General features: G+C 42.6%; 2 protein-coding genes across 2 annotated transcripts; both read right to left on the bottom strand.

The window, feature by feature from the left end:
- Positions 1-264: 264 nt before the first annotated feature.
- Positions 265-16048, bottom strand: LOC109887203 (cytochrome c oxidase subunit 5A, mitochondrial). Its single transcript, XM_020478663.1, has 5 exons — positions 15859-16048; positions 9830-9946; positions 9530-9651; positions 1452-1576; positions 265-398 (listed from the first exon to the last, which is right to left on the bottom strand). Exons 1-4 carry the CDS (start codon positions 15929-15931, stop codon positions 1463-1465), a joined length of 426 nt encoding a protein of 141 aa, XP_020334252.1. The 5' UTR covers positions 15932-16048; the 3' UTR covers positions 265-398; positions 1452-1462.
- Positions 16049-24189: 8141 nt separating this feature from the next.
- Positions 24190-26677, bottom strand: LOC109874516 (uncharacterized). Its single transcript, XM_031816034.1, has one exon. It carries the CDS (start codon positions 25956-25958, stop codon positions 25101-25103), a length of 858 nt encoding a protein of 285 aa, XP_031671894.1. The 5' UTR covers positions 25959-26677; the 3' UTR covers positions 24190-25100.
- Between the last annotated feature and the right edge of the window lie 1286 nt (positions 26678-27963).

Here is a 27963-nt window from a genome sequence, read left to right as displayed (position 1 = left end):
TCCTCAACTTTCTTGTACTATCTTATCAGTTTCAACCCAGCAGTGTTCTGAGGTGCATGAAAGTACATACTACTAGATATGTTAAATGTTTGGGTCTGCCATATGTTCATGTAAACATAAGGTTATCAGTGTGTTGTGTATGTCAGTGGTCTGAAAAAAGCCTATAATGGATTTAATTGAACAAAAGTGTTTGTAAATTGAACATTAAGACCTTTGAATGAATGGGTTACATGCCAATAAATCAACCTTACCATTGAGACAGCAGAATCAATAGATATTTCTTTATTAAATCCATAATTTTGTACACAACAGGAGAGTGTGGATTAAATCCACATCAGACACCAGGACAAGGCAGAGACTTGAAGAGAAGTGGTTCATCTTGTTGGACACCAGATGACCTGAGGGGAAATGAAAAGGAAACGTTTAATTATTTAAAATTAAGAACTGTAAAGGGCCCGAAGATGTAACATGCGTTTCCCAAAACAGTATGCAGAGAGAACGTTCTCTGAAGTGTGTCGTTGAGGCATGTGTATATACTGATAGGATCGAAAGCAAGGCAGCGCTGCTCTCGGGCCAGCTTTCTCCATTCAAATCTTACCTTAAAGCTGCAGTACGTAACTTTCTGGGCAACCCAACCAAGTTCGCATATAAATGGGTTATAGATCTGTCACTCATTGAAAACAAGTCTAAGAAGTGGTAGGTAGATCTGTTATGTGCGCTATATCTATGCTTCCCGGTCTTAAGTTTAGCTTTAGCATCTTTTGGTTTTGTACACCAGCTTCAAATTGGACTATTTTTGGTTATGGAAAAGTTATTTCAGAGCAGTACAATGATTCTCTAAACATAACTATTTGAATTTTAGCAACCAGGAAATGGCAGAGCGATTTTCTGCACATTGCACCTTCACAGAATTATTCCACAATACTGAAGCTGTATCAGCTCCTAGAGATATTATCACCTACAGCTGCTAATATTGAAGCAGCTTATTCTAATGCACTAATTAAAACTTGAATGAACATGATTTCAATATAGGTGAATGTAGCCTATACTGTAGGTAGACTATTTGTCTTTTGATGCAGTCATCTCAGGTTTCATGTGAAGATCTTGATCCTTCGCTTGTTTAACATTTAGAGACATTGCAAATACAAAGTTGCCATTCAACTTTAAGTTATCTGTGGTCACAAAGACTGATAAACATTTTGATTCTGTTTCGCGGAGATCTGTGTAACGTCACACGGTAGGGGGGAAAACACATTTAACGGTGCACGTCGCTGTTCTACAAGTGGTCTGAGGCAGTTGGTAAATAAAATGTTTAAGTGCAACTTCAATAAAAATGTTGGGACACAACTTGGAGATTTAATGATGCCCCTACAAAGGTTGTAACAATGAACTTAGCCTTAAGATGCTTTTGAGGGCCCAGAGCATTTGTTTTTCAATGTGTAAGCACTCACCCAGAGGATGTCTATAATATGTCCATGCCCAGATCCTCAGGTGTGGAGATACCCAGCTCAATCAGAGTGGGCTGCAGTTCTTGAATCAGGTATGGGTAGATATCTTTGTGGGGACCAGATTTGTCCTGTTACAAAGAGAGGATGATCAAGTTCACCATAGGGAATATTACAAAAGGCATACAGGTTGAAGACTCCAGAAGTTTCCTAAATTACTAGTATATTATGTGAATAAATTAAAAATGAAATCCAACTTATTTTACATGTTAACGCCTTTTCACAAGAAAGTGACATACAGTAAAGTGTTGGTCCCATGAGCTGAAATAAGATCCCAGAAATGTTCCATATGCACAAAGTGCATTTTTCTCAAATGTTTACATCCCTGTTAGTGAGCATCTTTTTATTTTACCTTTATTTAACTAGGCAAGTCAGTTAAGAACAAATTCTTATTTTCAATGACAGCCTAGGAACAGTGGGTTAACTGCCTTGTTCAGGGGCAGAACGACAGATTTGTACCTTGTCAGCTCGGAGATTCAATCTTGCAACCTTTCAGTTACTAGTCCAACACTCTAACCACTAGGCTACCTGCCGCCCCATCATTGCTGCGTTGCCAAGATAATCCAACCACCTGACACGTGTGGCATATAAAGAAGCTGATTAAACAGCATGATCATTACACAGGTGCACCTTGTGCTGGGGGACACAAGGCCACTCAAATGTGCAGTTTTGTCACAACACAATGCCACAGATGTCTCAAGTTGAGGGAGTTTGCAATTGGCATACTGAAAACAGGAATGTCAACCAGAGCTGTTGCCAGAGAATTTAATGTTTGTTTCTCTACCATAAGCTGCCTCCAACAACATTTTAGAGAATTTAGCAGTACGTCCAACAGGTCTCACAACCACGTGTAACCGCACTAGCCCAGGACCTCCACATCCGGCTTCTTCACCTGCGGGATTGTCTGAGACCAGCCACCCGATCTGCTGATGAAACGGTAGTATTTCTGTCTGTAATAAAGCCCCTGTGTGGGGAAAAACTGTCTGATTAGCTGGACCTATGCCCTCCCAGGCCCACCCATGCTGTGCCCCTGCCCAGTCATGTGAATCCATAGATTAGGGCCCAATTCATTTTAATTGACAGATTTCCTTATATGAACTGTAACTCATTGAAATTGTTGCATTTTTTAAAATTCAGTATTGCATAAAAATAGATTATGCTGTGAACCTTCCGGGTAGTCAAATAAAATTTAAAAGTCCGCTACGTTGAAAGTGAGAAATTAGTACTAAAGGTTGACCGATTAATCGGAATGCCCGATTAAGTTTTCATAACAATCGGAAATCGGCATTTTTGGGCGCCGATTTTGCCATTTTTTAAAAAAAATACATTTATTTAACTAGGCAAGTCAGTTAACAACATTATTTTCAATGACAGCCTAGGAACAGTGGGTTAACTGCCTTGTTCAGGGGCAGAACGACAGATTTTCACCTTGTCAGCTTGGGAGGGATCCAATCTCGCAACCTTACAGTTAACTAGTCCAACGCTCAAACCACCTGCCTCTCACTGCGGCTATGGAATCCTGACCTGTTCACCAGATGTGCTACCTGTCCCAGACCTATTATTTGACCACGCTGGTCATTTATGAACATTTGAACATCTTGGCCATGTTCTGTTATAATCTCCACCCGGCACAGCCAGAAGAGAGGACTGGCCACCCCTCATAGCCTGGTTCCTCTAGGTTTCGGCCTTTCTAGGGAGTTTTAGGCTGGGTGTGCTTCAACACCTGCATTGCTTGCTGTTTGGGGTTTTAGGCTGGGTTTCTGTACAGCACTTTGAGATGTCAGCTGATGTACGAAGGGCTATATAAATACATTTGATTGAGTTTGAGTTTATTTTTACAGGGACAGTGCACATTAATCAACGTTTCAGTAAAAGTGCCGGTTTTAGCCAGCCGGCTAATTTTCAACCGCAGTCCCTGGGCAGGTTATTAAAAACAATTACAATATAGACAATCATTGAGCAGTGAGCACACGCAGAGCAACATAGGACAAGCAAGACGTAGCAAACAGACAGAGCAACAGAACAAAAAGCAGCAAGACAAAATTCATAAAAGCAACAAAGTGTTTCCACACCTCACAAGCTACAGACAACATGGAAAGCGGCAATACACAGCTAGGGATTATGATCACAAATCTGATTGACCTTTAGCCATGTATTCATACATTTTGTGAAAGTGTGATAGGTGGTGCAGTTGTGTGTGATGGCAGTGTATTCCAGACATGGGAAGCTCGCACAGAGGAAGCGGATTTACTAAAGGTGCTTATCCTTAAGGGAACTATACAGTCACCTCATGGCAGACCTTGTGGATCTGCTGCCATATGTTTGGGTTTTCTGTTTAACAAAAATAATAAGTGGAGGGGGAGCCAGGCCATTTAGGATCTTGAATACAAGACATGCAGTGTATTGCACAAGATTTTCCCAACTCAGGAGCTCATGTTTTCTAAGGATGTAACAGTGATGATGGCTATTGGGCTTCGTATCAAGCACTTTGAGAGCCTGTTTGTAGACAGACTGAATAGGTTTTAATGTTGTACAGCAAGCTTGGGCCCAACTAGTCAAGCAGTATGTTATGGGGGAGTATCATAGATTTGAAGTACAGTTTTGCTACCTCTGTAGTCAAACAATTTCATATAATACGGAACTTAGCTAGGTTGAACTTTTTTTTCCCACATGCTTTTTAAGAGGTTGGAATCAAGTATGATGCCAAGGTACTTAAAATCAGATACCCCCTGGAGCTTCTCCCCTGACACAGACATCTAGCTCAGTAGCATCTGTTGCCCTCTGTGAAGAACATGCAAAAGTTTTTCATATTGAGATGCAAACACTAGTAACTGAGCCACTTTGTAACCTGGACCATTACAGTAGTGAGTTCTTGTGCAGCTTGTTATGTGCATGCAAAGAGCAAACATCACTATCATCTGCATACATTTGAACTTCAGACCCAGTACAGACAGAAGGCAGATCATTAATGTACAGGCTGAACAGGAGGAGCCCCAGTATTGAACCTTGGGGCACGCTCACATTATAGCGAAGAGTGGGCGACAGCTCATTGCTCACTCGGGGGTTCTGCCTTTAAGGTATGATTCCATCCATCAAGGCATCAGGGGAAAAGTTGAACTTGGACAATTTTGTGATGAGACCCATGGTTAACAGTATCAAAAGCCTTCCTTAGGTCCAGAAACACAGCCCCAACAACGCCCCCTTTGTCCATCTTGAACTTCACATTTTCCAGAAGAAAGCAGTTGGTCGTTTCTGTGGAGTGTTTCGCTCTGAAGCCAAACTGCATGGAGTGTAATGTGAAGGGGCTGTTGTTGAGGTGGGTAATCAGTTGTTCTGCTACACTTTTCAACAACCTTTGACACCACATGTAGTATACTAATGGGCCTGTAGTTACTCACGTCGCAGGGTCGCCCGATTTAAAGATGGCCGTTATTATGGCCGACTTCCATACCCTTGGAAACACCCCGAGACCAATAGATGTGTTGGTGACCTTAGTAATGGGGCCAATGAGTGACTCTTTAGTTTAAGGTAGAGTCCAGCCCAAACACATCTTTGGCGTTAGAGTTCTTTAGTGAGCTAATCACCTTGTTCACCTTTGACTCAAACCTTCCTTAGGTTGAGCGTCATTCACTAGCACTGAGCCCAATAAACCAGTGGAGGGGTTCTGTGTCAGTACCCTGACAGTCAATAAAGTAGGAATTGAAGGCTATTGCTATTTCGATTGCATCCTGTGTTACATTGTTATTCACCATGATTTCTAGTCTTTTGCAGTGTTACTATGGTCTTTCCCTGTTAGCCTTTTTAGATTCTCCCAAATCAATTTAGAATTTCACTTTGCTTCACCAATTATGTTAATAAAAAAAGTTTGCCTTGGCCTGTCTGATTTCTTTCATCACCTTATTTCTCAACATGGTAAACCTATGCAAGTCAGGCTCCAATTTGGATCTTTGTGCTCTAAAAATAGCCCTATCTCGTTCTTTCATAAATTTCCAGATTTCTCCATTTAGCCAAGGAAGAGTGCTCTCTTGGCCAGGTTTGGATTTGATTTTCTTTAGGAAACCACTTAATGTAGTCTGGATTGTGGATAGAAAAACCTGACTATCAGCTTCCACATCTGTATACGACAAGAGATCATTCCAGTGAAATTCCCTTAAATTGCATTTTCAAAATAGTGTAATTCACTCTTAAGTATTCTTAGTTGATCCGGCTTTCTAACAGTAGAGAGGTTAAACCTGCTCTTAGACAACTTTCTGGCTATAAGTGTCAGATTATGATCAGATAGCCCAATAACCATATTTAATGGTTTAATACTGAACACCAAATCAATGTGTTTTAGCGCAACAGGTCACCCTGGTTGGCCCTTTAACTAGCTGTGTCAAAGGTATTAGTGATCCATTTGAGGGTTTTCCTACAAGACTTGTCTTCATAATGAATGTTAAAATCTCCCATTAAGATGACCTCTTTCCCAAAATCACATTCCCTAAGCATGTTATTAAACTGATCAAAAAACACTTGGTGGAAGGTGGCCTATACATTCCAATAAGGGTAAAAGACATTACACTCCACGAGGAGCCTGCCTGTTACACGAATGCAGTAGAAGCCAAGGTAAGTTGCTAGCTAGCATTACACTTCTTATAAAAATAAAAAAATCACTAGTTGTAACTACACATGGTTGATGATATTACTAGTTTATCTAGCGTGTCCTGCGTTGCATATAATAGATTTAACAAAAGCGTATTTGCGAAAAAAGCACAATCGTTGGACGCCTGTACCTAACCATAAAACACCAATGCCTTTCTTAAAATCAATACAGAAGTATATTTTTAAACCTGCATATTTAGCTAAAAGAAATCCAGGTTAGCAGGCAATATTAACCAGGTGAAATTGTGTAATTTCTCTTCTGTTCTTTGCACGCAGAGTCAGGGTATATGCAACAGTTTGGGCTGCCTGGCTCATTGCAAACTAATTTTCCTGAATTTTACGTAATTATGACATAACATTGAAGGTTGTGCAATGTAACAAGAATATTTAGACTTAGGGATGGCACCCGTTAGATAAAATACGGAACGGTATTGTATTTCACTGACAGAATAAACGTTTTGTTTGTTTCCGGAGTCAGCCATATTAATGACCTAAGGCTTGTATTTCTGTGTGTTATGTTATAATTAAGTCTATGATTTGATAGAGCAGTCTGAGCGATGGTAGGCAGCAGCAGGCAAGTAAGCATTCATTCAAACAGCACTTTTGTGCGTTTTGCCAGCAGCTCTTCGCAAGCACAGCGCTGTTTATGACTTCAAGCCTATATGGCTGGTGTAACCAATGTGAAATGGCTCGCTAGTTAGCTGGGAGTGCGCTAATAGCGTTTCAAAACGTCACTCTGAGACTTGGAGTAGTTAATCTCCTTGCTCTGCAAGGAGCGATGGGTAACGCTGTGTCGAGTGTGGCTGTTGTCGATGTGTTCCTGGTTCGAGCCCAGGTAGGAGCGAGGAGAGGGACGGAAGCTATACTGTTACACTGGCAATACTATAGTGCCTATAAGAACATCCAATAGTCATAGGTATATGAAATAGAAATGGTATAGAGAGAAATAGTCCTATAAATACTATATTAACTACAACCTAAAACCTCTAAGCTTGGAATATTGAAGTCTCATGTTAAAAGGAACCACCAGCTTTCATATGTTCTCATGTCCTGAGCAAGGAACTCAAACGTTAACTTCTTTTACATGGCACAGATTGCACTTTTACTTCTCCAACACTTTGTTTTTGCATTATTTAAACCAACATGTTTCCTTATTTATTTGAGGCTAAATTGATTTTATTGATGTATTAAGTTAAAATAAGTGTTTATTCAGTATTGTTGTAATTGTCATTATTACAAATAAATTAAAATCGGCATTGGCTTTTTTTGGTCCTCCAATAAATCGGTATCGGCGTTGAAAAATCATAATCGGTCGACCTCGAATTAGTACACCTACTAATTAAGGAGTTTGACTGTTCTTTTTGTACAGCTAGGTGGTTCATGTGAGGATTAAAGTCTGCTTCCACCAAATATAAGAAATAGCCAAAACCCTAAAAGTCAATAGTACAGTTCCCCTGAAATAAGCAGTGTTTTACAAAGCTACTGGAAAGTTAAATGTACTTTATTAGTGAATTTGTCTGTGAATGGAAGCCATTTAAATAATTTATGCTCAGTAATCTGTACAATTTACAAATTTAACCATCTGGAACAAAAACACCCGAAAATGATAAACATGTAGAATGTCTCACCCATGTGGAAGCTAGGTGAATTGCAATAGGCCCACCCACTTGGGAGCCAGGCCTACCCAATCAGAATGCGTTTCCCCTACAAGAGATTTATTACAGACAGAAACTCTATTTCTGGGATTTTATTTCAGCTCATGAAACATGGGTCCAACGCTTTACATGTTGCATTAATATTTTTGTTCAGTATATTATGGACATTCTGAAATTACAATGCAAAAATGTTAATTATTTTCCATTTAGACATACGATATAAAAGCAGTGAGTATATCCAGTGTAGTTCTGTCCTTGAGCGGCTCTTGTCTAATAATGCTCTGTATTATGTCATGTTTAATGTGTGGACCCCGTGAAGTGTAGCTACTGCTTTCACGACAGCTAATGGGGATCCTAATACAGTGCAGTCAGAAAGTATTCAGACCCCTTGACCTTTTTCCAGTTTCATCCATTTTAGAATAAGGCTGTAATGTAAGTTGTTTCCTCCCCCTCAAACTACACACAACACCCCATAATGACAAAGCAAAAACAGGTTTACAAATTTGATTTATCAATCTCTCAATATAAAAATTATTAACATATGTATTCAGACCCTTTACTCAGTAATTTTTTAAGCACCTTTGGCAGCGATTACAGCCGAGACTTCTTGGATATGAGGCTACAAGCTTGGCACACCTGTATTTGGAGAGTTTCTCACATTCTTCTCTGTAGATCCTCATGCCATGTCAGGATGGATGGGGAGCGTGGCTGCACAGCTATTTTCAGGTCTCTCCAGAGATGTTCGATCGGGTTCAAGTCCGGGCTCTGGCTGGGCCACAAAAGGAGATTCAGAGACTTGTCCCGAAGCCACCCCTGCATTCTCTTGGCTGTGTGCTTACGGTCCTGAGTGCTCTGGAGTTAAAGGTTTTGTACTTTGCTCCGTTCATCTTTCCCTTGATCCTGACAAGTCTCCCAGTCCCTACCACTGAAAAACATACCCACAACATGGTGCTGCCACCACCATGCGTCACTGTAGTGATGGTGCCAGGTTTCCTCCAGATGTGACGCTTGGCATTGGCAAAATAGTTCAACCTTGGTTTCATCAGACCATAAAACCTTGTTTCTCATGATCTGAGAGTGCTTTTAGGTGCCTTTTGGCAAACTCATAGCGGGCTGTCATATGCCTTTTTAATGAGTGGCGGTTTCCGTCTGGCCACTCTACCATCGGGTTCTTGAACACCTCCCTGACCAAGGCCCTTCTCCCACGATTGCTGTTTGGCCAGGCGACCAGCTCTAGGAAGAGTCTTGGTGGTTCCAAACCTCTTCTATTTAATATTGATTGAGGCCACCGTTCTTGGGGACCTTCAATGCTGCAGACATTTTTTGGTACCCTTCCCCAGATCTCTGCCTCAACACAATACTGTCCCGGAGCTCTTTCCAAATCATGTCCAATCAATAGAATTTACCACTGGTGGACTCCAAGTTGAAGAAACATCAAGGATGCTCAATGGAAACAGGATGCACTCTGAGCTCAATTTCAAGTCTCATAGCAAAGGGTCTGAATAATTATGCAAATAAGGTATGTTTATTTTAATACCCATTTTAGCTTTCATTATTGTGTGTAGCTTGAGGGGGGCCTTAATCTAAAATGGATTAAATTATCGTAACAATGTGGAAATGTCAAGGGGTCTGAACACTGACTGCACTTATACAATTCCAGAATATATACACGTTTATTTTATTGAGATGACTTCACTAGGAGTTGGTAGGGGAAGCTGTGTAGCTCACCTTGACTGCCTCGAGGATGCGGATAGCACTGGCCAAGTCATTCAACCTTCGGCAAGCACGAAGAGCTGAGTCGAGGATTTTGGGTTCAGGTACCAGGTCATAGCCAATTAGTGTGTTCATGCCTATGGGATGTGGAATGGGATTCAAGCATACACCGTTATACATTTTCTCAAATTTGATAGTTTCAATTTTATTTTTAGAAAATTTGTCTATCCATTAGTCTCCAACTCAAACAGAAAGATTACTGTAGACCTTCGGAAAAAGCCGCAGACGTATTTTCAATATTCTTTAGAAGATCACCTTTCTTCAGCTCCCAGGCATCAATGTCTGGCTTGCTGAAATAAGTGACCCAACGGGCATCGAACTCCTCATCTGTCTCCACCTTGGCATGGGAGTAGCATCGGGAGGCCAAAGGAGCTGCAACAAAGAAAACAAACATTAGATCATAGAGGTCGAGGCCTATTTGTAGATGCTTGACTGAAGAAGAAAAAAATGCATACATACACACTTCAATTCTCATGAAAAAGCAGGTGAGCCATAACCTATAGCTGCTGTCAGACATGTCATCTCACTACCAGCTGATTTCAAATGCCATTTTTGCAGCCCAGGGTGTTGTTTTGGGGACTTTGCCTGTGTGCTCCACTAAGATCTATTCAAGTGAAACGGACCTGTAAACATCACATGCATAATTGCAATATCAAATGAAATTGTATTTGTCACATGCGCAGAACATAACAAGTGTTCACCTTACAGTGAAATGCTTACTTACAAGCCCTAACCAACAATGATGTTTTTTTAAATTAATTAACTTTAAAATAAAACAATGTAAAATAAGAATAGTGAGGCTATATACAGGGGGTACCAGTACAGAGTCAATGTTAGTCGAGGTAATATGTACATGTAGAGTTATTAAAGTGACTATGCATAGATGAGTAGCAGCAGTATAAAAGGCAGCGAGATACAAGTAATCAAGGTAGCCATTTGATTAAATGTTCAGGAGACTTATGGCTTGGGGGTAGAAGCTGTTTAGAAGCCTCTTGGACCTGGACTTGGTGCTCCGGTGGTACCGCTTGCCATGCGGTAGCAGAGAACAGTCTATGACTAGGGTGGCTGGAGTCTGACCGTTTTTAGGGCCATCCTCTGACACCGCCTGGAATAGAGGTCCTGGATGGCAGGAAGCTTGGCCCCAGTGATGTAATGGGCCGTACGCACTAGCCTCTGTAGTGTCTTGCAGTCGGAGGCCGAGCAGTTGCCATACGAGACAGTGATGCAACCAGCCAGGATGCTCTCGATGGTGTAGCTGTAGAACGTTTTGAGGATCTGAGGACCCATGCCAAATCTTTTCCGTCTCCCGAGGGGGAATAGGTTTTGTCGTGCCCTCTTCATGACTGTCTTAGTGTGCTTGGAACATGTTAGTTTGTTGGTGATGTGGATACCAAGGAACATGAAGCTCTCAACCTGCTCCACTACAGCCCTGTCGATGAGAATGGGGGCACGCTCGGTACTCTTTTTCCTGTATTCCACAATCATCTCCTTTGTCTTGATCACGTTGAGGGAGAGGTTGTTGTCCTGGCACCACACGGCCAGGTTTCTGACCTCCTCCCTACAGGCTGTCTCATCGTTGTCACTGTTGTGTCATCTGCAAACTTGATGGTGTTGGAGTCGTGCCTGGCCGTGAAGTCATGAGTGAACAGGGAGTACAGGAGGGGACTGAGCATGAGGGGACCCCCTCTGAGGGGCCTCCGTGTTGAGGAGCAGCGTGGCGGATGTGTTGTTACCTAACCTTACCACCTGGGTGCGGCCCATCAGGAAGTCCGGGATCCAGTTGCAGAAGGAGGTGTTTAGTCCCAGGGTCCTTAGCTTATTGATGAGCTTTGAGGGCACTATGGTGTTGAACGCTGAGCTGTAGTCAATGAATAGCATTCTCACATATGTGTTCCTTTTGTCCAGGTGGGAAAGGGTAGTGTGGAGTGCAATAGAGATTGCATCATCTGTGGATCTGTTAGGGCAGTATGCAAATTGGAGTGGGTCTAGGGTTTCTGGGATAATGGTGATGTGAGCCATGACCAGCCTTTCAAACCACTTCATGGCTACAGACGTCAGTGCTACGGGTCGGTAGTCATTTAGGCAGGTTACCTTTGTGTTCTTTGGCACAGGGACTATGGTGGTCTGCTTGAAACATGTTGGTATTACAGACTCGGACAGGGAGAAGTTGAAAATGTTAGTGAAGTCACTTGCCAGTTGGTCAGCGCATGCTCAGAATTCACGTCCTGGTTATCAGTCTGGCCCTGCGGCCTTGTGAATGTTGACCTGTTTTAAAGGTCTTACTCACGTCGGCTGTGGAGAATGGCAGGTAGCCTAGTGATTAGAGCGTTGGACTAGTAACCAAAAGGTTGCATGATCGAATCCCCGAGCTGACAAGGTAAAAAAAATACAAATCTGTTCTGCCCCTGAACAAGGCAGTTAACACTGTTCCTAGGCCACCATTGAAAATAAGAATTTGTTCTTAACTGACTTGCCTAAATTTAAATAAAAAGGAGCATGATCACAGTCATCCGGAACAGCTGATGCTCTCATACATGCTTCAGTGTTATTGCCTCGAAGCGAGCATAGAAGTAATTTAGCTCGTCTGGTAGGCTCGTGTCACCGGGTAGCTCTCTGCACTATCCCAGATCAAGAGCAGTAGATGGTGTAGGACATGACCATACAGTGGTTTGACCGCAAGGTCTAGAGTTTCTGCGCATTGTTGTGCACCATTGTTGCCAACTTAACGACGTTGTCGCTATATTTAGCGAGTATTCGGACCCCCCTTGCCACACATTTAAAAACAACTTTTTTGACTAGAGACAAATTAAACTTTTTCCTGGTATTATTGGAGACCGACGTGAAAGCACGTATTGTTCTTACTCTTCTCAACGAGCAGCGGGTGCTGCCGTGGGCCCCACCCCCGTCCCAAAGCACTCAGACGGCCCAGTCCTCACGCAGCAGTCCCTCCCAGCTACAGTCAGAGCAGGAGATGTTGACCCCTCCGCGTCCAGACTGCAAATTAATCACGCATGCGGGAAGCCGCCACTGGCTGATCCCGTCCTGGCTTACATTCAGGGCGGGATGTAAATGTAAAATGTTCTGTCTAAAATAAAATCACTGCACAAAAATAAATCACTGCATTTGACTCACACAGCCTCAGTCACTTACTCACCTTGTCCACTGTGTGTGTGTGCGCCTCTCTGTGACATAAGCTAAATATCTAGCTGGCTAGCTCATGTCTCAGTCTAAACTGTACACTCAAAAATACAGAAAGGAGTGGGAATCAAACCCTGAATTCAAAGGCTGGTTGAAGCCATTTATTGGAGATGATACACGGGCATACCTCTTGTATTGTAAGGCGGATTTCTACACTAAACGTAGTGATGTAAAAAAATTATTATAATAAAAACTTAAAAACATACTCAAAGGGCAGAGCCTTATTAACAGTTCCACCCAAAACAAGCTGCCATTTATGGTAAAAAAAAAACTCTGCAAAAAATGCTGAGGCGACCATGGCATTAGCTATCACTGAACACTGTACCATGCTGGCATGTGATCACATTGGAGAAGCATGTAGAGCTTTCTCAGACTCCACTGCTGCTACCCACTTCAAAATGCACAGGACAAAGTGCACAGAAATTATTAATGGTGTTCTAGCACCATACTTTCTGAAAGAGTTGGTCGCAGATGTGGGTGACCAGCGTTTCAGCCTCCTCGATGAGTCCATGGATGTAAGTGTTTCTAAGTACCTGGGAGTTGTGATAAGGTACTTTAGTGAGACCAAGCAGACAATTGTATCAACATTTCTGGGGCTTGTTGAGTTGGAGATACCAAATCTATAGCCCGTGCTATTGTGGCTTTCCTCGAGAAGTGGTGTCTTAAGAGAAACTCCTGGGGATAGGGACTGAATGCCTCTTATGACGGGGATTAACAATGGGGTCCATAAAGTGCTGAAGGAGGAGTAAATCCTCATATCTGGTTCTTATTCGCTGTGTGTGCGCCACTCTGCAGCTTGCTTTAAGTCATGCTTCCAATGACACCATCTCCCGTAGTGTGGAGTACTTGGTACGAGAGACTTATAACTGGTTTTTAGTGTCTCCAAAGTGCAGGGAGTCCTACAAGGCCATATATGAGACCAACAACTGTGGGGAGAAACCTTTACAGATAACCAGGGTGTGTACCACACGTTGGCTCTCCATTGAATCTGCGGTTTCACGCATTTTGGACCAGTGGGAGGAGCTTAGGCTGCATTTCGCAGTCACCAAGTCCAGTGAACACTGCTACATGGCTGAGGTGTTATACTCCATGTACAGTGATCCTCAAAACATATTGTATATTTTCTGAAGTCAGTACTGGGTGAGGTACAGTTGGCCATCAAGGCTTTTGAGGGAGAGCCAGTAGATCCTCTTAAGCGTGGTTAGCCTGATCAAGTCTGTGAGCAGCGGAGTGCTGAATCCACTGGCAAATGTTGATGTAAGCAAAGGGCCAATAGATGGATACATCAGTCCCAAACCGTACCTTGGTTACCTTTTTAAGTCAAAGGCAGTGGAGCTCCACCTTGCGCCTGAGGATGAAAACAATGTCCGTAAGTGGTGTGTAGCCTTCACCATTTCCCTCACTAATGAGTTGAGGGTGAGACTGCCTGACAACAACGAAGCATTGCAGTACATGTCAGATTTCAATGTGGAGGAAACGCTAAAGCAATATAAGAGCCCTGGAGAAATAGAAAAAAATAGCCAAGCTCCTTGGCTACTCCCCTGCCGAGATAGACAAGATTGTCCAGCAATGGCGTGCCAGCCATCTTAGTAAATGGAACAAGACAAAAAAAACACACTGGGCTTCTGGAGTGAGTTTTGGAAGTTCATGTTCATGAAGTTGATGCTGCTGATATCAACCCGTTTCAAGAACTTTCCATGGCTGCTGTGTCTGTGTTGTCCTTGCCACACTCGAATGCTGAAGTTGAGAGAGTATTCAGCCAGATGAGTGGTAAAAAGCAAACTTAGAAATCTGATGTCCTTGCAGACCCTTAACTCCATCCTGTACATTCGATATGGACTGAAGCTGTCTGGTGACGCTTGCTATGAGCACCAGCTGCCTGATAATGTTTTGCAGCTTTTTGGCACATCAGCTGCTTACTCATTTAAGTCAGCTCCCTCAGTTGCTGAACATGCCATAGAGAGCCTTGACAAAAATGACAATGACCCACTCTTTCTGTGAGCCAGCACAGCCTGTGTGAGTGAGGGGGGTCTGAATAAAAAATAAAAAAATTATTAACCTGAATTAGGGCCAGATTCATTAACATAATTCTCACATTGCCATTGACAGTTTTTTCTAATGTCTCTTTTTGGTCCATTTAGATTGTATAAAAATGTAAAACATGTTATGGTTAAAAATGTTCATGTTTTACTGTGACTTGTAGTGGACTAGATGGACCATAAGGTTAAAACCCAAACCAAATAAATAAAAATTATTAAAAAACTAAGTAACTCCACCAGAGTCTCTCTTTTGGGTCACTTTTGCCAGTCCCAAGCCCAGATAAAGGAGGAGGGTTGGAATTGTGACTTAAAAATAAAAAAAAAGATAGAACTACAAATTAACTTATATCTGTCTAAACCATTATGTGTGTTTTTTTACTCACTTTATTGTCTCTCCTGCTACGTTATTCCTCTCTCCTACAGCGTCCATCACAATTACATGCACATGGCCAATTATGCAAATTAGGTGATGATGTCATTTAGCGACTTTTAGGACAGCCAATAGCTACTTTCCTTACTGAGGAGTTGGCAACACTGCTGTGACTCCCTCAAAACGAATCATGGGTCATCACAAGGACACATGCTAAAGTTAACTAGCTGTCTGATGGTTCTATACAGTCACACTGGATATGGCATCAATTTAAGAACGTGAAAACTCTACACTTTATGGGCACCAAGAAATGTTACTTTAGATCAAATGAAAATCAATGTCACCCTTCACGCAAACGTTAGTCCCATTGACCTAGCTTTAGCTAGCTGGCTAATTAGCTAATGCCATCTAGTCTGATCAGCGGTTTATGATCAGAATACATTTGTGACTTCATTCTTAGCAATACTTCAAATTTGCCTAAAGGTGCAAACATATATATATATATATATATCTATCTCGTCGAGTTTTGTTTTGTTTAGACTACCGTAACGTTACATACCATTTACGACTAACGTTAGCTAGCTAGCTTGATGGCTACTTGCTATGGACAACAAGCTAACACGAAAGGCAAACCGTTTTATGAATAAATAGACAATAGGCTTTGCAGTCAATCCTACCCGAGTAGCATGGTCGTGTCCGCGTTAAACTCCGTACCCCAGAGGTTGAAAGTCGAACAACAGGTCTGAACATCTTGCCGACCGGTGAGAATTAGTGGCTAACGGTGTCGTATGCTAAGGAACCGATTCAGAGGGACATCGAAAAGGGAAGCAATTGCGTCTGCGCAAAACCGCAGGGCCTACGTGCTAGGAGACAACCGCGCGAGGTAGGCTGTTAGCCTCACCTTTGGTGGTCTTATCAACAACTGCCATTTGGAAATAAATGCATACAATGAACATACACCTTGAGGTAATACATTCAACCCAGGGTCGTTACAACATAATTGCTGTAAATACACACTCCCATAGCAGTGTTAACCTGCCTAACGCAGTAAATAAACTGCGAGGGTACATTACCCACTGATAACTGGGGCATTCGAAGGTCTAAGGCACTGCACTGCATCTCAGTGTTAGTTGTCACTACAGACCCTGGTTCGATTTGAGGCTGTATCACAATCGGCCCTGATTGGGAGTCCCATATGGCGGCGTACAATTGGCCCAGCGTCCTTAGGGTTTGGCCGGGGTAGGACGTCATTTTGTAAATACGAATTTGTTCTTAACTGGCTTGCCTAATTAAATAAAACAATTAAAACAGGGCATTGCTTGCAGTATGGTTTTGGAAGCATATAAACGATCTTTCCTATCAGTGAGAAATCATTTTAGAAAAACAAGCTTAAATTGATACACACCTTTTTATAGGGTTAGGGTTCCCAGACGGCCATATATCCATGTTACAGCGCTTGTGTACAAGAGGGAAGAGAGATTGGGCGACCTGTGCTAATTAGCTATCCCTCTCTGAACACCTGTGTGTAAACGGACAGCCTGGTCACATTGACTAGACGTAAAATAGTAAACGCCAAAGGTCGTTAAGACACTAACAGCTTACAGACAGTAGCAATTAAGGTCACAGTTATGAAAACTTAGGATTCTAAAGAGGCCTTTCTACTGACTCTGAAAAACACCAAAAGAAAGATGCCCAGTGTCCCTGCTCATCCGAATGTGCCTTAGGCATGCTGCATTGAGGCATGAGGACTGCAGATGTGGCCAGGGCAATAAATTGCAATATCCGTACTGTGAGACAGAGACAGCCTAAGACAGTGCTACATGGAGACAGGACGGACAGATGATCGACCTCGCAGTGGCAGACCACGTGTAACAACACCTGCACAGGATCGGTACATCCGAACATCACACCTGCGGGACAGGTACAGGATGGCAACAAACAACTGCCCGAGTTACACCAGGAACGCACAATCCATCCATCAATGCTAAGACTGTCTGCAATAGGCTGAGAGAGGCTGGACTGAGGGCTTGTAGGCCTGTTGTAAGGCAGGTCATCACCAGACATCATCGGCAACAATGTCGCCTATGGGCACAAACCCACCATCGCTGTACCAGACAGGACTGGCAAAAAGTGCTCTTCACTGACTAGTCACAGTTTTGTCTCACCGGGGGGGATGGTCGAATTCGCGTTTATAGTCGAAGGAATGAATGTTACACAGAGGCCTGTACTCTGGAGCGGGATCGATTTGGTCATGGTCTGGGGCGGTGTGTCACAGCATCATCGGACTGAGCTTGTTGTCATTGCAGGCAATCTCAACGCTGTGCGTTACAGAGAAGACATCCTCCTCCCTCATGTGGTACCCTTCCTGCAGGCTCATCCTGACATGACCCTCCAGCATGACAATGCCACCAGCCATACTCCTCGTTCTGTGCGTGATTTCCTGCAAGACAGGGATGTCAGTGTTCTGCCATGGCCAGTGACGAGCCCGGATCTCAATCCCATTGAGCACGTCTGGGACCTGTTGGATTGGAGGGTGAGGGCTAGGGCCATTTCCCCCAGAAATATCTGGGAACTTGCAGGTGCCTTGGTGGAAGAGTGGAGTAACATCTCAAAGCAAGAACTGGCAAATCTGGTGCAGTCCTTGAGGAGGAGATGCACTGCAGTACTTAATGCAGCTGGTGGCCACACCAGATACTGACTGTTACTTTTGATTTTTACCCCCCCCCCCTTTGTTCAGGGACACTATTCAATTTCTGTTAGTCATATGTCTGTGGAACTTGTTCAGTTTATGTCTCAGTTGTTGAATCTTGTTATGTTCATACAAATATTTACACATGTCGAAAATAAACGCAGTTGACAGTGAGAGGACGTTTCTTTTTTTGCTGAGTTTACTTTGCATCTACTTAATATGTTAGCTAACCTTAACTCTAACCCTAACTCCTAGCCTAGCTAACATTAGCCACAACAAATTGAAATTCGTAAGATATCATACGCATTGCAAAATCGTAACATATTGTACGAATTGCAATTTGTAACATATCATACAAATTGCAATTCGTAACATATCATACGAAATGTAAGGTCATTGGACTAACATGCGGACCACACTGCTCACGTCCCATGCGTGAGCGTTGCAAAATAAATCTACACATACATATAATTCAATCATTGCACCACACTGCTCACGCGCGCCAACAAACGTCTGCGTTGCCAGGCGCTAATATAGAAGCAACTTCTATTTGTGGCGCAGAACGCACTGCAAGTCCTGCCTCTCTCATCTCCTCATTGGCTTTTAGAAGCATTTGCCCAAGTTCCATCTCCTCATTGGTTATACCCACGTGGGTGACTGAAAGATGAACGGAGGTCGGTGGTGGTAATACACCTTATGAAAGTTAGTCGCCAATAGCCATATAAAGTCCAAAGAAGAAAAAGCTTGGAAGAAGGAGAGATGACTAGAAATGATTCGGTTGACCGTTTTATGTGTGGATTGATTGTCGGAGTAGAGGACCTTGTGCATTTCAGGTAAAATAACAACTCAACATTTATATCCCAGGACAAATTAGCTAGCAACAGCAAACTAGCTAAATAGGACAAATTATCTAGCAACTGCAAGCTAGCTAGCTAAATTGCCATAAATGTTTAATGCTTTTCGACCTGTCCACAAATTAATATACTTGGGCAAATGTTTCTAAAAGCCAATGAGGAGATGAGAGAGGCAGGACTTGCAGTGCGTTCTGTGTCCCAGTTTTTATTTTTCAAGCTGTGTGTCGTGATTGTGTTTGGTGTGGGGGGACACAATCAGTTTGCGGACGCACGTGAGTGCCCGGTATGGTGTAAGGAGAAACGTTAAAGTCCAATATTGGGCTAGGGCCCTATACATTAGACTAAGTGCGATAACTTGAGGATCATCAATCAATGTACTGAACAATTTTACACATTTTTGTGCCAAAACAAAAGTTTTCCATCATCTAGTCCCTTAAACGGCCTGAAAATGAAGCATATAGAGCTATATTGTTATTTACTGATGTCCTCTCCAAATGTAGGCGTCTATAATATTTCACCTCCACCAGAGGGCAGCAACAGTCAGTTCAAGTCACCAAATTGACAGATTTCACAATTTTACCTTAACCAATGTAACACAATGAGGGATGGTTTCCTGGACACGAGACTAATTTAGTCCTGGACTAAAAAGCTATTTCAATGGAGATTATCTGAGAGTTTTGAGAGAGCATCAGAAGATGACCATACTTCTTAAAAAAAATATTAAAACCACCAATTAGGCAACAAACAAAAAAATCTTAATTTAACCCACTTTTGTCATTCAATCATCAGCTTGCACATCAGAAATGGAATTTGGGGGTATAGATCAATTTGTTTTATATAAAATGTCAAACCAACTAAAGTCCCATCATTTTGCATTCTGGCCCGCTACAATTTTAGAGCATATAAATCAGGGGCACAATGGTCTCTGCTATTCTAAAAAAAAATGTACTTTGAATTCTGGCAGCCCTTTATTCAGTATTTATTATCTGCACTTACAGCTTTGACTTCAGCACTGCAATTACATCCTCAGCTGCACTGATGAATCCAACATGGAGGAATTTGTTTTTTGAAAATACATTTTGAGACACTTACCAGGGAGGAGCTGTGACCTGGGTTGTTCATGCTGATAGACCCAGCCTGCCAGTTATATTGCAATAAGACGTTTTCAATGACTGTTTGAGTGTGCCTCTTAATCCGTGGTGTACAAAGTGAAGAAGGAAATAAGAGTGTGGGGGAAAAAGTGATTAACTCCATCTATTCTATTCTTGACACAAGATGGAGGAGGTATTCCCCCCTGTCATAATCCATACTTTTCTCTATTGATGAACATATTCCCTGTATGGTCATTCATTAATACCTCCGTGCTGCGCCCAGCTAAACCTTACGTTCTTTTCTGGCATAATCACATAATCAATCACTGTCCCATTCCCTGACTAGGGAGATGGAGAGTGAAGGGGGGGGGGGGGGGCCCTTTGGCCTGTCTTCCCAAGCAAGAGGAATAGTGTGTTCAGTGGGGCTAACACAGGCAGAAAGCAACATAGGCCCCGTAAATATTCAATTGAAAGGATTCCCAGATAAGGGAATGGAGGCAGCACCCATTCTTCTAGATAAGAAAAGATGGAACCATCTGGAGGCAGGGAGATAGCAAACTCCCACACCATCCGAGAGACCTCGCTCTCATCTGCTGCAGCGGGGGGGGGGGGGGGAGAAACAGAGTGCACACTTTTATCACAAGTTCAAAATGAATTTATTCTCATTCTCTATGCAGTGGAAGAGGAAAGGGGGATACCTAGTCAGTTCAACTGAAATGTGTCTTCCGCATTTAACTCAACTGCTCTGAATCAGAGCGGTGCGGGGGGCTGCCTCAATCCACATCCACGTCATTGGAAGGTTTTGGCAAACAAAAACGGATTATGATTCATCAATATTAAAACATATTTATTATTAGTAGTAGTTGTAGTACACTGGACAAAAATATTAACACAACATGCAACAATTTCAAAGATTTTACTGAGTTACAGTTCATATAAGGAAATCAGTCAATTTAAATAAAGAAATTAGGCCCTAATCTATGGATTTCACATGAGATCTGCTGGTCACAGATACCATAAAAAAAAAAAGGTTGGCGCTTGGATCAGAAAAGCAGTCAGTATCTGGTGTGACCACCATTTCCCTCATGTAGTGCGACACATCTCCTTCACATAGAGTTGATTAAGCTGTTGATTGTGTCCTGTGGAATGTTGTCCCACTCCTCTTCAATGGCTGTGCGAAGTTGCTGCATATAGGCGGGAACTGGTTGACGCTGTCGATCCAGAGAATCCCAAACGAGCTCAACGGGTGACATGTCTGGTGAGTATGCAGACCATGGAAGAACTGGGACATTTTCAGCTTTCAGGAATTGTGTACAGATCCTTGCGTCATGGGGCCGTGCATTATCATGCTGAAACAGTCAGCATTCCAATTGCACACTCACTCAACTTGAGACATCTGTGGCATTGTGTTGTGTGACAAAACATTTTAAAGTGGTATTTTATTGTCCCCCAGCACAAGGTATACCTGTGTAATGATCATGCTGTTTAATCAGCTTCTTGATATGCCACACCTGTCAGGTGGATTGATTATCTTGACAAAGGATAAATGCTCACTAACAGGGATGTAAACACATTTTGTGAACAAAGTTTGGGAGAAATAAGCTATTTGTGCTTATGGAACATTTCTGGGATCTTTTATTTCAGCTCATGAAACATGGGACACTTTACATGTTGCGTTTATATTTTGGTTTAGTGTAGTTGTAGGGCTATATGTTTTAGGAGGATACCACTTGACGTGTTCCATACAAAAAGCTGTGGTACTTCATAGAAAACCAATGTCATTGGGGAAATAGACTTCCAGCTTGTGTATCCTTGTACGCCACAGGCTCATATGGTGCCTTGTTGTCTCGTCTGATATGCTATTTCTCACCAGCCACATGTGATTTGGCTGTAGGGTAATGCTTTTGTCACAGTGTTTTATCTGTCCTCTCACTCAGGCATACACTATCCAGTTCTCCCTAATTACCCTCTCTGCATTTTACACTTGGCCCAGAATTCGTCATGCCTGATAACGGATTGAGCAGGTCGATCGGAGATTTACTTATAGAGCCTCTATCTATGTGACCTGCATCACTGACTGGCCGTCCTTCAGGCTTCTCACTGGAAGCTGTTAACTGTATGATAACAGCGACCTGAAGTGATAACCTTCTCCAGTCTTGAGGACACACAGTTTGTTCCATATGGGCTTTATTGCAGTCGCAGCATTTCTTTATTCAACCTTGGGTTCTCTGCTTTGCTCAGATTAATTTAATGGGTTTGAGAAGGAGGTTAATGGCTGTGTCCGCTCTAGACAGTGAAACGCAGGCAGACCTTTGCTACAAAAGCACTGTTTGGCATTTCATTATTTTTTTACAATTATTTTGAAAGATGTCATCTCAGCCAAAATATTAGGAGTGCATGGGCTCACACTTGTAATTGTTCAAAACTATTTCCAGTGCCCTAAAGGCCGTTTTATAAATGGATTGTATAAGACTTGTGTTGTGTTGTCCTTGCAGATTTTCATTATGATGAAGAGAAAGGACACTTCATTCTGTTTGTAAAAGGTTATCATACTCAGCAGGCATGGCTGATATAGAACTAATACCTCTTGGGAAGTGTAATCTCGGTTTGGGACAGTATCTAATCATTTTTGATAAAGGATAACCTTCTTACACTTATCTGTATTTGAACGAGTCGTCCATAACAGATGGAGCTAGGACTACTTGACTCCTTTTCGGGTCAGATGTACAGTATCCCATAAGATATAGGGAAGGGGAGGTTACTCTGAAAATATAGTTTACCAAGCTACCAATTACTTCACACTTGAAGAAGTTGAGCTCCACTAAAGCTACCCTTAAGAAACATATCGTTTACCTAACTGAAGGGTCATTTCAGCAAGCCGTGACACCCACAATCTCAGATTGTTCTGAAATCCTTTATGTAGGTTGAAACAGATACGATTAGCATTCCTGAAACATTGATAATTGATTGCACCCATATTGGCCATTTTAATTTATAGGATGTATATATTCTTCAATAAATATAGTACCTAACATTTGACTTGGTCCATAATCAAATCAAATCAAATCAAATCAAATCAAATCAAAGATTTGCAACCTAACAATGATTAGGCATGAGGAATCCCATAAAACGATCAAAAGCCACCTACGGACCACACACCCCAACTCAACAACCAGTATACAATATCAGTTCTCTGTCTGACAGGTAGTTTGGAGCTGCTGCTTGGAGTATTGCTTCTTCATCCTTTGTAATGTATTCCATGTGAATCTGGTGATGGTCTTTTCCTCCTGTTCAGAGAAATTAGCCATTGAAGTTGCTTGCGTTATTTACTATAAGCTAGTGTGAAAGTACCACGTTTTGCCCACTAGATGCCACTGTTCCTGCTACTGCCACCACACCCTTTTATCCATTTAGCTTGTTTCTTGTGTTTATTAAATAAACATTTTCTTTGCAACTTTGGGTAGAAAACCAATAGCTTTTGCTCATGATGAAAATAAATTATCAGTCGTGTTTCTTATGTTTTTTTTAAGGTGGAATGACTCTAAAGTTGTTTTTTGAAACATCCAAACTAAATTATCATATCTGAAATGTCATACCTCAAATTGCAATAACATATCACTCTGGAGTCCGATGTTAAAGAAAAATACCTCTCAAAAATGACCTTTTGGTATTTGTTTCATTAGCCCACTGTTGATACAGTTCCAAAATGTTTTACCCAAAGATCGTATTTAACATAATGTGTAATTTAGCCTATTCAACACAAAAACTGTTACAAGCAAGAATTAGGCAGGTCTGATGCCGTAAAAGAAAGGAAATTCTTGCCTACTTCACCAATATTTTCTTTGTGTGTAGTTCGTTAGCTACACCTCTAAAAAGTCATTAACTACTGAAAACACTACCAAGATTTGAATTGAGTTCCACTAACAAATGTAATTAAATTATTTGTTGAATTACATGTAGTTCACTACTCCCAAACACTGCATACGATATCCTCTACGTGAACCCTAGCACTGTAGTAATGGTATGGAGTTGAGTCTGCTGCTATGGTTTCATATTCTGGCGGGACACTGACTGTGTTTAGTTATATCAAGCCTAGTTTTGATCCTTTTCTCTAGTGTGCCGCAATGTAGTGTTGTAATCTTAATGATAATCTGTCCCTGTATTTCAGCCCCCAGCATCTGTCAGGCTGCTTGGTTCTGGAGCTGCGTCTTATCAGGGGCCATGTCATTAAATCAGCTGTCTCTTAGACAAATTTCACTCCCGTTACTCTTATCAACACATCAGCATGCTGTGATTTCCTTTTCAATCTGGACTTTGTACAGTACTATAGGCAAGTCTGAGGGATAGAAATACACCAAAAAAAGGCTTTTCCTGCATATAGTTTATTTGAATGTTTGGATATTTGAAAACATGATACATTTGTCATATTATGGATAGTTTAGAAATGAATGCGCTTTATGTATATCGTCCCCCCATTTGAAGGTGCCATAAGTATTTGGACAAATTCACTTATTGTGTTATAGTGTATAAAATGTAGACTATTGTAAGTGCCTTTAACACTTATGACACCTTCAAATGGGGGGACTAGATGCATAAAGTGCATTCATTTCTAAATGGTAAAACGGATATGTATGAAAATACCCTCAAATTAAAAGGTGACATACTCTATGTTGCATCATATGAAACATTTGATCTCAAATCCAAAATGCTGGCGTGTAGAGCCAAATGAAACATGCTAGCTTTCCTGTCCAAATATATACGGAGGGGAGTGTAGATATTCTGTGTATTCATTACAATATTGTGGACCTACCTTGTGCATTTGAACAGATTTGCAGTTGTAGGATATAATTAGGAAAACATAACGATAATGTTCAAAAGGTATTGTCAGTCTACTGAAAGCAGAAATCTGGGATCTTGGGTGATTGGTCGCTCTGTGTTTTGTTGTGTTGATGATTTAAAATGTGATAAGTGTGCTGTCATGTCTAAGCTTTTACAGTGTGACATATAGTATGATGACATGAAGTATTTCTGGGCACAAAGGCGAACGATTGATTGTGCTGAGAAATGGGTTCAATAAATGTTGTACCTACAAAGACAAGCTTTCAGGTCCTATTTTGACTGACCTCTGGAGGATGGGGTGGGCAGGGTGCTCAGTTCTCCTCAGAAAGCACTGTTCTGTCTGAGTGAATGTTCTGATTGTTTCAGCACTGTGCTTGAGTGGAGGGCAGTGCAGAATGAACTCCTCTGATCCTTCCCACTCGACTGTTTGATACCAGTTCAGTCAGTCAGTTAGCCAGGGGGGTGGACAGAGCCAGAGTCCCCTCGTCCAGACTCAGACACACTCTCTTAGAGTCAGGGAAACTACTGTATGGGGACAGACCAAGAGGTCTCTTGCTGGCTGTCTGTAGGGCATCCACACCGTCTCTGTCCTCCCAGAGAGCACTGAGGGTCTCAGGGGGCTGGTAGCCGGGCTCCTGCGGGTCCAGGGGGTCTTTGGACAAAAGGATGCTGATGGAGGGGACGGTCCTGTGAACAGTCATCTCCGATGCCCCCCCTTCTTTGCTCTCCCACACCTCCCTCACACCCTTGTAGCGCAGCTTGGTCAGCTGGTGCAGAGACCCCACTTTTCTCTTCATGATCTCAGCGCATGTGATGGTCTTGGTGACGGCACGACCTGACCCAGAGAAAACAACCTGCCTCAGGCCACCGCCTCCACTAACCCCAACACCACTGACATCCCCCTGCATGCGAGCCATGGCAAAACCCATGAGGTTACGGATCTTACTGCCCTCCTTGACACGCATCTCCAGTACTCCTGAGGCCAATCCTGGGAAGGGGCACGGGCTGGCCTCCTCTGTGCGACAAACCTTCTTGAACCCATCCTGGCCCGGTTTGAGTGCGGCGGGAGGTGGAGTTAGATGTGTAGGCACCGGAGTGGGCTGTGTGTTGGAAACACTGTTGACAGTGCAGGAGGGCTGCCCACTGTAAGGCTGAACCTGATATACTGGGCACCTAGCTGGGGTCACACCAGTTTCCATTGGGACCTGTGTATTCCCTCCAGGTCCGGTGTATGGTCTGACAGAGTCCCTGACCTGATACTGTCTTTGAATGCTGGCCACTCCAACTCCACAGTCGGAATACATCTCTTCACTCCTGTATCTTCTCCAATCATAAAAGTCCAGTCAGCGACTCGTACTCATATGGGATCCAGCACAGCATTGTTTTTCTTATTCTCGTTATAGGTTTCTTTTTTCTGTAGACGTCTGCGAAAGTTTCAAGGGTTTAGAAAGGAATATTATCCAGCTTGCAGAAAGTGCTTTCAATGGAGTCTTTTCATGCTGCTTTACAGACAGCTGAAAAAATAAGATAAACGCTGGGTGGTGAATTAAGAATACAAATGGGGCAATTCAAGACGTGAAAAAGAACCTTGAAAATGCATACATTCTCAGCTGAAGTGTCCTTTCTCTTGTTTTCTCTCGATGAGCTTTTATCCTTGTAACCTGGATACTTCGATGCTTCAGCCTAACTTTTCAAGAGAAAACGTTTACTTTAGACAACACACTCAATACACCTCTCACTTAGGGTTCAGATCCCACATTGATCAGTTGGATTCACATCATTCATATCATCAACTCTCATCTCACTTTCTGGGACGGTCCAGTTGATTAGCGTCTCTTCTCCTTTCGTGGACCTCTTGGCCAAGGTGCTCTGTGGGAGCTGTCCCCCTCAGGGCTGTGCCAGGGGTGGCTGTAGGCTGGAACCCTGGGCGTCCTGCCTGGAACTCTGTGTCTCTGTCTCCAGTTATGCTCTAGAAAGTGTTCCCTCTGTTTCCCCACAAAGAGACGTAAGGGACAGGAGCTGCTTCACAAATGCTCGCAGGAGGAGTGTCTACTCTGTGTGGTTGAGGGGGAGCATGAGGAAAAGGGGGGACAGCCCTCTTAAAGGCACAGGCAGTTCATATCTCAGATGAACACTTTCCCTCCACAATGGAAACCTGCAATGGCGGGGAGGGGGTTATATCCCTTTTAAGAGCCGGAGCGAGCGCAGATCCCGGGCAACTTTGTCAATCTCTTTAGAGGACGTTTCAGTGCATGTGTTCAATGTACCTGACTCAGTGAAGCTTTAAAAATGCATTTTCGGCTGTGAAACAATGAATTACATTAGCAAGGTTATAATTGAAAACATCATTCAAAGAGCCAGTTAAAGTCAGCGGGCATTATATTGCACTGTACTTAGCCTTTATCCTATTAGATGTTTTTGTCCATTACCATTTACATAATGTGGTGTTAATGGCTTCATTGTTCAAGCAATCATGAGTCCACTGAGGTGCATGTCTCTCATGGATGATTTGTTATGTTGTTACCAGGTTGGAAACAACCTCATGATGAAATAGGACGTGTGGATCACAGAAGCATAGAGCCATTACTTCTATTACCAAAGTATTGTTGTGATGGGGCATGGATAGGTCTGCACATTAGTGTGCTGGAGGCACCTCCAGGTGAGATGGTGTCGTAGTGGTGACAGGTGGGCTAATAAGCAGACTAATGGACCCTCCATCACCAGAGGAGGGCGCTCACACTCTCCTGTCCCGGCCCAGACAGCTGCAGCGTCTCTGAGCCCAGCCTCCTGGAAGACAGGTGGATTGTTTTGGCCTGTGACTGACAGATGGGAAAATTGGTAAAGACAGCCCACTGAGGCTGAACCTATGAGGCTAGGAGAGAGGCACAGAACTCCTAACTGTTCTCCAATCACTCCTCTGAGGGCACACACCGGGAATAAGAGCCACGCTATATCTGGGACTAGTCCATGAAGGTAATTAGCATTGGCGTGGGTATTATTTTGGATCCCCAAAGGAAAATCAAAGAAAATAAGGAGGTTTGTTGTTTTCACACATGATGGTATTATTTAAATCAGTATTAAATGTTGTGTTCTAGTCCAAGTTTCTAGGATTGAGAAGCTCCATTTCTTCACCAATGAAAAATCCAGATCACCAACTGAACACATTTGCCAATTTCTTTTGTTTGTGCAAAATTTTGTTTCTTTTCTCACCAACCACTTTATTATAGCCAATGTGTGCGTAGCTCAAATGCATGGGACTGGAGAGCTATTCATCATCTGAACCCATTCTACCCACTGCTGGAGACATAG

The sequence above is a fragment of the Oncorhynchus kisutch genome, linkage group LG3 (assembly GCF_002021735.2).
Source record: "Oncorhynchus kisutch isolate 150728-3 linkage group LG3, Okis_V2, whole genome shotgun sequence".
NCBI classification, from domain to species: Eukaryota; Metazoa; Chordata; class Actinopteri; order Salmoniformes; family Salmonidae; genus Oncorhynchus; species Oncorhynchus kisutch.
Note: the sequence above shows the minus strand (reverse complement) of the source record. Positions and strands in the feature narration are given on the sequence as shown.

Bases quoted from the DNA above. Each gene is read 5' to 3' on its own strand.
- LOC109874516 (XM_031816034.1), bottom strand. From the start codon at position 25,958: ATGTATTCCGACTGTGGAGTTGGAGTGGCCAGCATTCAAAGACAGTAT.
- LOC109887203 (XM_020478663.1), bottom strand. From the start codon at position 15,931: ATGTTCAGACCTGTTGTTCGACTTTCAACCTCTGGGGTACGGAGTTTA. The intron at 9,652-9,829 runs GTGATCTTCTAA...CACATCCCATAG, and splicing joins TGCCTGGGAGCTGAAGAAAG to GCATGAACACACTAATTGGC. The intron at 1,577-9,529 runs GTGAGCTACACA...TCTTTGTAACAG, and splicing joins GCATCCTCGAGGCAGTCAAG to GACAAATCTGGTCCCCACAA.